The 14,278-nt window shown below is 36.1% G+C and overlaps 1 protein-coding gene across 9 annotated transcripts in view; it reads right to left on the reverse strand.

The window, feature by feature from the left end:
• LOC139960263 (ankyrin repeat and fibronectin type-III domain-containing protein 1-like) overlaps positions 1-14,278 on the reverse strand; it is a 216,172-nt gene that overhangs the window by 35,310 nt on the left and 166,584 nt on the right. For 3 of the 9 annotated variants that reach the window (XM_071958488.1, XM_071958489.1, XM_071958493.1), the window contains one exon: positions 1,721-1,978. The exons of 5 other annotated variants lie outside the window; for them this stretch is intronic. In XM_071958488.1, coding sequence (XP_071814589.1) covers positions 1,721-1,978 — 258 coding nt within the window. Of the gene's footprint in view, positions 1-1,720; positions 1,979-14,004; positions 14,195-14,278 lie in introns of those variants that run through there. One more of the 9 variants, XM_071958491.1, reaches the window with a different exon arrangement.

The raw sequence follows: 14,278 nt of genomic DNA on the forward strand, positions 1-14,278 counted from the left end.
ATACTATCTTGCATCCCACTACTGGTGTCCTCATATTGTGCATCACACTATCTTGCATCCCACTACAGGTGTCCTCATATTGTACATCATACTATCTTGCATCCCACTACTGGTGTCCTCATACTGTGCATCATACTATCTTGCATCCTACTACAGGTGTCCTCATATTGTGCATCACACTATCATGCATCCCACTACTGGTGTCCTCATATTGTGCATCATACTATCTTGCATCCCACTACTGGTGTCCTCATACTGTGCATCACACTATCTTGCATCCCACTACAGGTGTCCTCATATTGTGCATCACACTATCTTGCATCCCACTACTGGTGTCCTCATATTGTGCATCATACTATCTTGCATCCCACTACTGGTGTCCTCATATTGCACATCACACTATCTTGCATCCCACTACTGGTGTCCGCATATATTGTACATCATACTATCTTGCATCCCGCTACTGGTGTCCTCATATTGTGCATCATACTATCCCACTACTGGTGTCCTCATATTGTGCATCATACTATCTTGCATCCCACTACTGGTGTCCTCATACTGTGCATCATACTATCTTGCATCCCACTACTGGTGTCCGCATATATTGTACATCATACTATCTTGCATCTCACTACTGGTGTCCTCATATTGTGCATCATACTATCCCACTACTGGTGTCCTCATATTGTACATCATACTATCTTTCATCCCACTACTGGTGTCCTCATATTGTACATCACACTATCTTGCATGCCACTACTGGTGTCCTCATATTGCACATCACACTATCTTGCATCCCACTACTGGTGTCCGCATATATTGTACATCATACTATCTTGCATCCCGCTACTGGTGTCCTCATATTGTGCATCATACTATCCCACTACTGGTGTCCTCATATTGTGCATCATACTATCTTGCATCCCACTACTGGTGTCCTCATACTGTGCATCATACTACCTTGCATCCCACTACTGGTGTCCGCATATATTGTACATCATACTATCTTGCATCTCACTACTGGTGTCCTCATATTGTACATCACACTATCTTGCATCCCACTACAGGTGTCCTCATATTGTACATCACACTATCTTGCATCCCACTACTGGTGTCCTCATATTGTACATCACACTATCTTGCATCCCACTACTGGTGTCCTCATATTGTACATCACACTATCTTGCATCCCACTACTGGTGTCCTCATATTGTACATCACACTATCTTGCATCCCACTACAGGTGTCCTCATATTGTACATCACACTATCTTGCATCCCACTACTGGTGTCCTCATATTGTACATCACACTATCTTGCATCCCACTACTGGTGTCCTCATATTGTACATCACACTATCTTGCATCCCACTACTGGTGTCCTCATATTGTACATCACACTATCTTGCATCCCACTACTGGTGTCCTCATATTGTACATCACACTATCTTGCATCCCACTACTGGTGTCCTCATATTGTACATCACACTGCTGCTACACCACCAACAATAAAGCAAGAGGAAGTATTGAAGGGAAACTATGATAACAAATTTTACTCTTTGAAGTCAGTCTGCTTTCATGTCCATCCTGCAGAAAGTGAAATTCTCTGCAGTGACATCCATCATGTAAGCCTCTCTATCAATCTTTATTTAAGTTTCAGTCCACAATTTCCATAACATGAGATAATAAAAAGCCTTGTTAGATTATATGGGCTCTTCCTACCTTCTGACACTGGCTGAAGAATTGCAGAGTTCTTTTTGAGTACTTTTTTCAAGGCCCTGACCCATCTCTCATGTGCAGAGAGCTTCATGTCAAAGTCAGCAGTCACCTCCTGAAAGGCCTCCTTAGGTCTCTCTGTATTTGGTGGGGGGTGGGACGAGGAGAAGTGCAGACTTGCGATGGGTGAGTGTGCTGTTAATGTAGACAAGTCACTGATAGAATGGCAAGAGGGTTGGCTGCGGTGCTTGGATTTATGAGAACCTGAAATGAAAAAAAGGAGAATATTTGATGATTTCATAAGTTAGCGTAAGGTCACATTCTACACTGTACCTTTGTTACCTGAAATAACCACACAGTTTGATCTACTACATATACTCCACTTTACTTTTTACATCTCTGGTTTAATCTACTGTATTTACATGGTGTTCAACAATTTGTGCAACAATCTTGAAAACCAATTTCCAGCTGTTTTATAAATATTTACTTAAAACAAAAAGAAATGGGATTTATTTGATTAACATTTACTTTTTGTTAATTTCACCTGTGATGTTTGTCACGAATACATGAGTATATGTTAAATGGTAAATTATGTTATATACCGAATAGTGAATACACAGTAATTATTTCAAGCACAGAAAAGTTGATTTTGACCTTTTACAGTAACTGTCAACACAACTTTCACTGAAAGGAACAAACAGTACTGCTGTCTACTTGTAGTAGTACTCCAACAATCCTTGTCTCAAGTTCAATATTACAAAGCACTGGATATGTAATGCTTGTTACCTTTAGCAAGCATGTACTTGCAATAGATTTCAGTACCAAAATCATGTTTTCATATTCTACTAACCATCAGATTCTCACAAGAATAGGTCTGCCGTGGGTATATATAAAGTAAGTTAAGCCTGGCTTATGCTAATGTTTGATATTTTGCATTGACAAGTAACATACTTTCTCAAAATATGCCACATTTGTTACATCTTCAATGCACATTATGTGGGGGTATGTACAGTATTTTTGTGTTAGTTGTTACATAGTCAAAGCCCTGGTATATACTGCTAATGTTCTTGATCAAACCTACTCATTTCAAATAAATAGTTTTATTGTAACTCTATAGATTCGTTCCATTTGAAAAAAAAACGATTTATTTTAATTTTTTAATTTGATTAAATCAGAGATTTGAAAAGAAAAAGCTCAGTGCAACTTAAAGTGACCAAACTTACAAGTTTCCTGAACTCACACAATTACTGTGTGTGTTCAGGGTTTGTGTGTGTGCGTGTTTTACACAGGTTGAACACTCACAATTACTGAGTGTGTTCAGAGTTTGTGTGCATGAGTGTGTTTAACACAGGTCAGTAGTTGAAACATATTTTAGAGCATGTTTTGACTGTCTTCCATATCAAAATGTGCTTAGTTTGATTGAAAAATGATATATTTCAATTGCAAAGGGTGGTTTGAGCAATGTGCAGGTCAAACCTGTTATGTTAGCAAACATTTTGGCCAGAGATGCTTCCTACAGAAACTTTCAGCATCAAAGGGCAAAACAAGGTCAGCGTATGTGCAGTTCCAACTATATTAAAACTTTCAATGTACGTTAGCAAGTAAGCTATCCCGATTTGTAAGAAATATTAATCAGAGGTGTTTTTTCTACTTTTCCCTTTTCCCTTTTTTATGTTTAGAGCTTGCTGTCAGGCGATCTGTCAGGTTAATCCTTAAATCAGAAGTAGCTGGTGGCACAAGTCTTGGATTATGGCTAATTGCCATCAATTCATTTCTTCTCAAACCACTAACTGAAAATGAGCTTAAGACAGAATAAACTTGATAGGTCGTAGGCGACAGTCCTCAATGCTGTGAACAAGCACCTCCCTCCTAGTGTCCATCTCTTTGTTTCAACTTACAGGCAGTTATCGATGACTGTGAATTGATATATTTTCAAAGTACTTAACTGGTTTATCCCACAGGTAGCTGTATGACATTTTTCTGACAATTTTGCACTGCACAATGTGGCAAACACCTCCTGAGTTGAATATTTAAGCCAGGCATTCTTTCCTTTCATCACCTCCTGGGAATAGAGGTGCAAGATGATATAATAGCAAACCGACCCTGGACACTTCTGAGACAGAAGTGACAGTCAAGCATGCTATTTGGTTTTTTGTTTGCCTTGAAATGTCTGCGCTCTAAATATTCATACCATATTGATTACAGACTGAAAAAGATTTTGTTTAGATGGCCCAAGGTAGTTCACTGTTATTACTGTTTCAAGATAGCCTATAAATTTGGCATAGAAGCTGCTGTACAGAGTGCCTAGAAGAGACCCTGGATATGCTTGGTTTGTAAGGGAAGGAGAAGCAATCACTGAATGTGGTTACAATATTTTTACCATGAGTGAAGTATTTTCATGAAACAAATCCATGTGATTGTGTTGATCAGAAGAGCAAACATCTCACAAACAGAAGTGTAGGTACTATCAAAGCAAACACATATAAATTCATTAAAAAAAATAAAAAATAAAAAACACAAACAAATAAAATAGCAACACATATAAATTAATGATATGAGAAAGCACAATTTCCGATGCTGGATCTACGAACTACTGTTTCACCACCGTAATTAAGAAATTAATTGAGAAATAAGAAATAATTAAGATATATATGCTCTCACAAGCTTCAAATGCTTACAGAGCTGAATTGCTTTCCAAGGAGATCTACTGAGCTGTTTTCTCACAAGAATTATCAGATTGCATAGCACAACTCTCTTTTAGTTCTGGAATGTCGTACTTTTGCCATACATGAGAAAATCTCATGGAAGTATCTCAGGCAGAAGTCAAAGATGTAAAAAGTGCCTTGCGTACTTTACTCTAATTTTAAAGGTTTCGCAGGCAAAGGAAGAAGTCGTAAAGAATCACACCACTGAACAGAACATAATGAGCTACTGAAATATTAGAAAGTCTTACTATAAATCAAAATTATTTTCAATCTTCTTAAGACTTTGGATGAAAGCCTTGAACTTAGCATTAGCCTTTTCTGTTTGTGTATGCATTGCAAGTATGTACATAGGAACAATGTGACAGACAGTGGTCCCTTGCTATTTACATTATCATAAGACAATTGAAGACATTTGTCTTTGACATTGACATGACGACATTTGACATGAAGCAGGGTTCGGTTTCTTCTGGAAGAAACCTATTTCTTCCGGGGACGTGGAAGAAACTGGAAGAAACCTGTTTCTTCCAGGTTTCTTCCAGTTTCTTCGGAAGAAACTGGAAGAAACCGGAAGAAACTGGAAGAAACTGTGAAAATTGGCATAAAGGCAGCACAGCCCCCATATATAATAAAGAGACAAATAGCTTACCACCATCTGACTGAAATGCATGCCATTGAAACCATCAAAATATGATATTTTTGTTTTGATTATAATTTTGGGTTTTTTTCTACACCAAAAGATGTTTGCTTATAAATCACAATATTGAAGGACTACTTATCATCTCGCGATCCCCCCATCAACCAGAATTGCATAACTGGCCATACTTTATGAATGGTTAACCTGGATTGGCCCATGCACTGAGGATTTAATAGAATGAACACCAAGCAAATAGCCGAACAATATCTATTAGATTTAGGCAACAGTTTAATTTCTGCAACTCCCTAAATTACAACTTGTAGTTAACAGGAGGACTTGTCATCCCAACAGCAAAAAGAACAAACATCCACAATTAAACACAGCTGGCCACGAGCCAGCCCTCATTTCACACTACAACTTCCAGTCGAATCTGTAACCCTCATGTCTTGAGTTCAATCTCCACAAAGTATATAAATATGTAAATATATAAATATGTAAATATCATAGTGGTCAATGTAATCGTAGTAATGAGTGTGCATTGTAGTAGGCCTACACTAGTTTCCAGGGAACACTTGTCCCTCCACTCAGAAACTAGTTTTAACTAAGAACTGGGCTATAATCAGGACCATTCTGGTCTGCATAATATTGCTTGCCCATAGTTGTTCCCTTAATTGTCTGATGCTACAGTAGCCTAGTACTATATTGTGTACAGTATATGCTGGAGGCAGGTCATGTGCTCCAAACCTAGATATAGACTACCTAGATGACACTATAGTGCTTCTTGTCCATTTATTACATAGTTAGAAATCATTGCAGGTTGTTATGAAACTTTATCAACAGTTTTTCCCCAAAACATTAGTTTCTTCCATTTTGTCCGGAAGAAACTGAAAGAAACCTATTTCTTCCGAGTGGAAAAAACCGCGGTTTATTCCGCGTTTTTTTCCAACCCGGAAGAAACCTGCGAACCCTGACATGAAGACATGAAGACATTGACATGAAGACATTTGACATTGAAGACATAAGACATTTGTCAAGACCTCACTTATGTATTAGAATGTCTACATTCTTTGCACTCACCAAGATCAAGAATTTGTTAGAACAATTTATAAAGAAATCTGCTTTGAAAAAAAGTTAAAAAAAAAAATGCTTTTACAATTGAGGAAATGTTCTTTCGAATTGGGAGTGTTTTGTTCAGCAACATATGAAATCAACTTGTGATTGTCCATTATGGATAAAACTAGAGATGGAGAAGATATCTTTTATCTGTGACATCCTAGTATTACTAACCCAATCTCCAAAGTACTGACTCATCATCTGATGTCCTCCTAGCATTTAATGAAGAAAGCAAATACCTAAAGCTGGTGCTCTGCTCTCCTCACCCCCAGTCCCCCAATCCCCCAATCCCTCTTTGTCCTAGTAAGATTCAGGCTTTAAAGATTGGTCTCCTTTCACAAAATACTATGCACTTGACTAAAACTGTGATCAATGCACTAGCACACTTCCTTTCTCTCAAACAGCATACAAATCTACTCAAAATATGACTTATAATATATATGACTCATAATCAAAAGGTATATGAACTATAGATCTGTCCGGCTGTGTGCAACCAAACAGAGGGCAGCAGATAGTAACTGTATTGCCCAAAAAAATGATACATAGTTGCACGAGGAATATAGCTAGCTATGTGATGGCAGCATTCATTTAAACAAGTTTAAACAGACAAGGTATTAAATGTGAGGGCAGTATTTAATATTAAGTCCCCCTATCTGTACTGTTCAACTATAAATACACACAGATCTTTGGTGCACAACCTTTTCTGCTCACATACTGATTATGCACTAAGAGTTTCCAAAAAATTAAGTTTTGAGTTATTCACAAAGATCAGTATCCATATATAACCTGACAAACAAATGCAAAGCAGTCTAATATTAGAGAGGGAATAAAGGCATACCAGCAAATCACTACAACACTGAGAAGTTTATTGGTTTGTTACTGTTAATAATCTCCAAATTAAATTTCTTAAGGTGAATCTTTAATTGCTAGTTTCAGCTAGTGTATATGCCTAACTGTAATGTATTGGCTCTAATCAAGAAGAATCCCTTGGTTGAGAGAAGAACGTTATGAGAGCCACCCTTGTAGTATTGCTTTAACCTCTGCCAATTAAGGCATCGTTGTCCTTCAGAGCTAATGTACTTGAAAGGATCTTAACGCTTTTATCTAGAAATGTGTTTAGTCTTCTATATATGAGACTGTGCTAATGACGTCATAGGAGTAGCTCATAAAACCCTTTTAGGCAGAGGAGGAAGTGTTTGAGACCACATCTAAATTGTCTGAATGTGATTCTACTGTGTAGAAAAGTACAAACTTAATTGTAATAGTACAGTATGCAATGAATGTTCCAATACCCGTGAATTATTTATTTGGTTGTCAGATGTATTATAGACCAAGAAAGCAGGAATGAGGTTGGAAGTAGGGGATGATGGCTTGTAGTAACAGATAACTAAATTATAGTGTTTATAAATGAAGAAAAAGGTCAATTTGGATTTCAATGACAAAGAAACAGGCATTTAATTTCTCACTACTATAACATTTGTTGGTAACTAGGTACCTCAATCTTCTTGTTTGGGTTCATCTACATCTCCAGATCATCAAAATGTAAATCACATTACAAACATCTGCTGAGTTAGGAAATGTATTCTGCTGGTAAATATCCAAAGCTTTTCATTTGGGCATCATCAATTTTCAAGTCCTGATAATTAAAATTAAAACCAGCCACCCATGTTTTAATACATTGAAGAAGCTCCACAAGGGAATATTGCCAAGTAGTGATTACAGATTATTAATACTTTCCAATGTAAAACAGAATTCTCTTACTTTCTTTCTTAGATCATAAATGATGCAGGTACAGTACAAGACAACATGAGAGGTTGTGAAATGGTACTATCTAAAAATAGAGGATTCCCATGAGTTGTCTATCTACCGTTCACACCTGTCTCAGAACTTTGTAGGTGAGAATTGTCGCTGGTGCTGACAGCAATGAGTAGCAAAGAGTAATAAGATGTGGAGGGATGAGTGCCCTGATGGGAATCCTAGTGAGGGATTGTTGAAGGAATCAATGGAAACAAGATTGATTTATTCAACATATGAATTCTACATGTAAGAGCAATGTCAACAAGGCTGAAGACAAGGTTAGTATTAGGAACAAAGTAGACAGGCTTTAGTTATGTGTAGGATAACCATAATTGACTCACCCAAGAAAATTCCAAACTCATATATCTCTCTACTGATAATATTAACCATCTGTGGGAGGTAATTAATCTCTAACATTGTTGTCTATTTGGTGGATCCACATACCAACCAAGTTGTTGGTCTTTATATCATTTCGAGCCTTTGACCTTGACAGTAGCATGAGCAAAGGGGGTGGGGGCGGGGCAGGGGCCATAGCTCTGTCAGTATAGAGAGGGAACATTCTGTTAGGTTTTATCTCAAAATTTAGTATTTATTAGCATAACCTTGCATTCAGGCCAAATTCATATGCCTCAGAATGTACCATTTGACCTCTAAATTTTAATTTCTTTCCTGGGGAGCACCCACACACCCCATGTGTTAGAGTCACATTCTAAGATCCCACCGCCACCCTCCTCATTTATAAAGTTTTTTTATTTGCCTACACCCTGTCTTTATATTTACATACCCCTACCTAAGTTTAGTTGGAAACAATTTAGCAAACCCCCTCCCACCATCACCTTTGAAATCCTGTACATATCATTTGACCTTGAATAACCTTTGACCTACACAATGAGCAGTGGGTATTTTGTAATAATTAAGGTGGTTCCACATACAACTGAGGTTCATCCAAGCAAACATTTTCTTAATAACAAATATGTATTTTCTGTGCAAAAATATATATTCTCTTACAGTAAATATTCTGTAAACAATAAATATTCTCTAACACATAAAATATTTTTTCTCTGCCAAGAATATATTTATTCTTTGAGAGAAAAAACATATACTCTAAAAAAATATAATGCTGGATATAAATGCTGAAAAATAAATGCTGTGACCGAAAAATATTTTTCTTTAACAAAATATATAATTTTTTTGCTATTTTAATAAAGGAACTGTCACCAAAGTATTAACTTATTTTGCCATTCTACATTAAAGAACTGTCGCCAAACTATTAAATCATTTCTTTCGCCGATGGGAACATATTCGTAATATTATACTGTGCGGAGATAGAACCCCCCGTCAGAACCAAAAATCACCACCAGGTGGGAAACAGGACCAAGAAACATACTCAGCAATATCATTTACACAGAGTACTGTTTTTCATTGGAGGTGCCACAACAATAAGGCAATTATTTCCTAATTGTGATCTGTTATTTTAGACCTTTCATAGTAAGTTTAGCCCTAATGAAGTTAACTATTATTATTCACTGAATACATTTATGTGACTCTAGTCCCTGGCAATAAGTCCCTGGCAATAAGTCTCTGTGTCTCCAAGATATTGCTCAGAAGTCCTTGTACCTCCTGAGCATTTGGATATCTAAAGACCAAAGGTTAGTAAGAAAACTAACAAGAACCCTCAGTGTTTGATTGTCTTTACACTAAGAAACATCTGAAAATGTATGTAAAAATGATAAGTGCAGTGAAGATCAACAGTGGAATGGAAAGCACATTAAAACCATATATGGATACCTATTCAAAAACACATGGAAACAAAAGGAATGGACAATTAGAACACACTTTCCCTTCAGGCAGTATTTGATGAGAATTGTTTAACTAATGCAAGCCAAAAGCATACCTTGTACCTTGATAGTCTGACAGGAGAACAAACTGTAACAGCTTAAAGTTAAACCCATGGCCAAGGACACATGCTTAAAAATGCCTGTGCACCTGGGGCTATAAGTTTCAAATGAGCTAGTGCGTATGCCATGGCTCTAACGTTTTAATCATTATATCTATCTTTCTTGGCAAATGGTTATACTTCTTTGACCAAATGAGTGAACATACATTATAAAATAATTTCTATCTGCAGCACTGTATAGTTTGCATGTGCATTAGGAACTGTTCTTGTTATAGATATCACTTTAATAATGGCCCTAGTTTGTTCAAACACATTACATAATGGATTCTTCATAATTTATTCCTTGAGTTGCAGCCTACGTCATAGCAGAGCACTTCTTACTTTAATTCATCATAAAGGGAAAAATGAATCTCCCTAATGGATGCCATGAAAGGCTAAACTAAGTTAATATTAATCGATCATGCATTTATCACCATTCAATATGTGAGTAGAGTATTGAGTTCATGTGTACTGTGTGGTCTTCCTTCTTCACGGAGAGGTTAATGTGAAAAGCATGCAGTATGGACATTTTAAAGGGGATCAATATTACTTTAGGTTTCTCAATGGTAAACCAACTTCAAGATAATTAAAGTGTATGTATGCTTCTTTAAGAAGACATGATCACTATATATTTCATAACAGCCATTGGTATTGATATCTAATAGTAAACTGGATTCATAAACATGATTGAAATATTTGTGACCAGCTCTGGCTTACTATACACACAGCTACAAATGATTTACTAATGAGAACTTTGCTGTCAACTAACATCAGCAATGTAAACAGTCTACCTAGGTTTGCACTCTTTCACCAAAGCTACTTTTAACAATATAACCTTAGAACCTGATCTAGTTGGCAAATTTAAATATAAAAGGGGAACTTTCAGCAGGTGCAACCTAATTTACTGTCACATAATGTGCTCCTGAGACTACATAATACCCAGCTACACACAGCCATTGTACACAGACATACCAAAGTTGACAGTATCGTAGGAACACCAATCATAACATATTCAAATTGTACGCATTCCATAGTATTTATTTACAGCATGGCACAGGCATGTGTAATTGTGAATTAAGTACGTCATCAAAGTCACAATTACTGAAATGATGAAAGGAGGGAGGTCTCATTGCGAGTACAGTGTACATTAGCCACTCATTCTCTATATGCTTCATCACAGTCTTGTTGATAACTCACTCATGGAGGAAAGTCAACTTAAATTGAGAAAGATTAATGATATTTATGAGGCAGCAAAGTGAAACAATCTAGAAATAGATCGACTGATTGACTATCAAGACAAAGAGAGATGCATCTTTGGAAGTCTTAACATTTGATTTTGAGTTTGATTCTATACCAAGAATCAGGGATCCATAATCCCTAGTGAATCAAAGTATAATCACACAATAATGATCAGGGAATCATTAAACACTGTGAATTGTGGCCAACTCATACAATACAGATCAGAGATTCATAATCCCTTGTGCCCAAAGTATAATCCCATATCAACAATCAGGGTTTCATTATACAATATGAATCACATTCAGCTCACACAATAATGATCAGGGATTCATAATCCCTTGTGAATGAAAGTATAATCACATATCAACAATCAGGGTTTCATTATAAAACATGAATCACATTCAGCTCACACAATGATCAGGGATTCATAATCCCTTGTGAATCAAAGTATAATCACACATTGAGGATCAGGCTTTCATTAAACACTGTGAATCATGGCCAACTCTTACACTACAAATCAGAGATTCATAATCCCATGTGACCAAAGTATAATCACATATCAACAATCAGGGTTTCATTATACAACATGAATCACATTCAGCTCACACAATAATGATCAGAGAATCATAATCCCTTGTGAATCAAAGTATAATCACATATCAACAATCAGGGTTTCATTATACAACATGAATCACATTCAGCTCACACAATAATGATCAGGGATTCATAATCCCTTGTGAATCAAAGTATAATCACACATTGAGGATTAGGCTTTCATTAAACACTGTGAATCATGGCCAACTCTTACACTACAAATCAGAGATTCATAATCCCATGTGACCAAAGTATAATCACATATCAACAATCAGGGTTTCATTATACAACATGAATCACATTCAGCTCACACAAGTGATCAGAGTAACATAATCCCTTGTGAATCAAAGTATAATAACATATCAACAATCAGGGTTTCATTATACAACATGAATCACATTCAGCTCACACAATAATGATCAGGGATTCACAATCCTTTGTGAATCAAAGTATAATCACATATCAACAATCAGGGTTTCATTATACAACATGAATCACATCCAGCTCACACAATAATGATCAGGGATTCATAATCCCTTGTGAATCAAAGTATACATATCAACAATCAGGGTTTCATTATACAACATGAATCACATTCAGCTCACACAATAATGATCAGGGATTCATAATCCCTTGTGAATCAAAGTATAATCACATATCAACAATCAGGGTTTGATTATACAACATGAATCACTTTCAGCTCACACAATAATGATCAGGGTTTCACAATCCCTTGTGAATCAAGGTATACATATCAACAATCAGGGTTTCATTATACAACATGAATCACATTCAGCTCACAATAATGATCAGGGATTCATAATCCCTTGTGAATCAAAGTATAATCACATATCAACAATCAGGGTTTCATTATACACCATGAATCACATTTAGCTACACAATAATTTTCAAACATAATGGATTGATTACATCTCATTACATGATTTCATCACATATGAAGGATTCAAGTTAGATTTAAATATTTCCAGCCTTGAGTTTACTTCATTATTCATGAGTCTAAGTGATGACTTAGGCAGAAATTGACATTTGATATGACAGCAATAGATCTTGTGATTGTCAAGATATTGTATTTATCTATAAAGATCACCCCCCCCCCAAATAAAATGGAATCTGCTTTTCTAAGGCTAGCTTGATCTTGGCTCCAGAGTGGAGGCCTATGCTTATGTGAATTCTATTGCTTCAATCCAAATAATGCACTGAAAACATGTTCTTTTCACTTCACATAAAGAACATAGCACCCTGTGATGATATGTACAGGTATTGATAACATGTCATTTGAGGCCATAACAGTCTTGTCTTTTCCCATTGAGTTTTGAGTTGCATCTGAGGAACCGACTTGTTTTAATAGTCAAACTGGACTGACAGTCTACAACATATATAACTGTGTGACTAAAGCCTTCATTTAAGTGTGATTCTGTTTGTTATACAGCATTAATAATACCACATGAAATAAAGCAAATGAACTTAAATCCTGTAAAATTTACGACTGCAATATCTTATATGACATATCTATGTATATGAAAATATAACATACTGTAGGGTAAAAGTTCATCCAGAGTAGATAAACAACAGGAATTATGAGACTGTCATATGAATACTAAGAAATATTTTGCAAGCAGTATTTTATAAGGACTATTTTCATAACAGAGATATGTCATATATATAAATATGAACACTGAGGTAAGTCATAAAAAAAAAATGTAAAAAATAATGGCAGTGCCAGATTTCAAAGACTCAGTCTGCAGTTGTTGTTAATTGTCATTCTGACCTATAATCTAAACAGATCTGAACATGTACCCATGCAATAAATTCAAATACTATCCCCTTTATTCATCTTCTATGGATGATAGACAGACAAAGACAGGCAGACATACAGACAGATATTGCTCTGCAAAACAAACTTCAGCAATGTTGGCATCATTAACTGTAACAGAAAGTGTAAACTTGAGAAGACAAAATTTGCATACCATGATATTGACACTAACATAGCACTATGTCCAGCAATCCCTAATAACATAGAGCAAACCTCAACATTGTATAAAAAAACGGATGTGTGCATTGGCACAAAACTAATACTCTTCTACATATTATAAACTAGATGTAATAAGTTGCACAAAACATGTCATCTCTTTCCACATCATATTACCCTCTCAGAACTTTTCTGATTAGAAATACATCAACCTGTCAACTGGTAAGAACTATAACATACATTCATGAATACATTTAAAAGAGTTTTGAAAATAATACTCACGGAATAGCCATTAATATATACATTTATATCCAAAAAAGTTCCACAGAAAGTCCACAATACCAGTAAAATTAATGTTTCCCTATTCCTTCTTTATTTGTTGAAATTTGTTGAAGGATCGCTCTAAAAGTGAATATAAGTCAAGCCAAGACACAACGCTTGTGGATCACTTCAAATCAAACATGGTTCTGAGCCAAATCCATCCTATTGAGCAATTACTGACTCACATACGATACCAGACTTGCTTCGAAACAATTTGCTTTTGAAAACGGCAACA

The sequence above is a fragment of the Apostichopus japonicus genome, chromosome 19 (assembly GCF_037975245.1).
Source record: "Apostichopus japonicus isolate 1M-3 chromosome 19, ASM3797524v1, whole genome shotgun sequence".
Lineage (NCBI taxonomy): Eukaryota > Metazoa > Echinodermata > Holothuroidea > Aspidochirotida > Stichopodidae > Apostichopus > Apostichopus japonicus.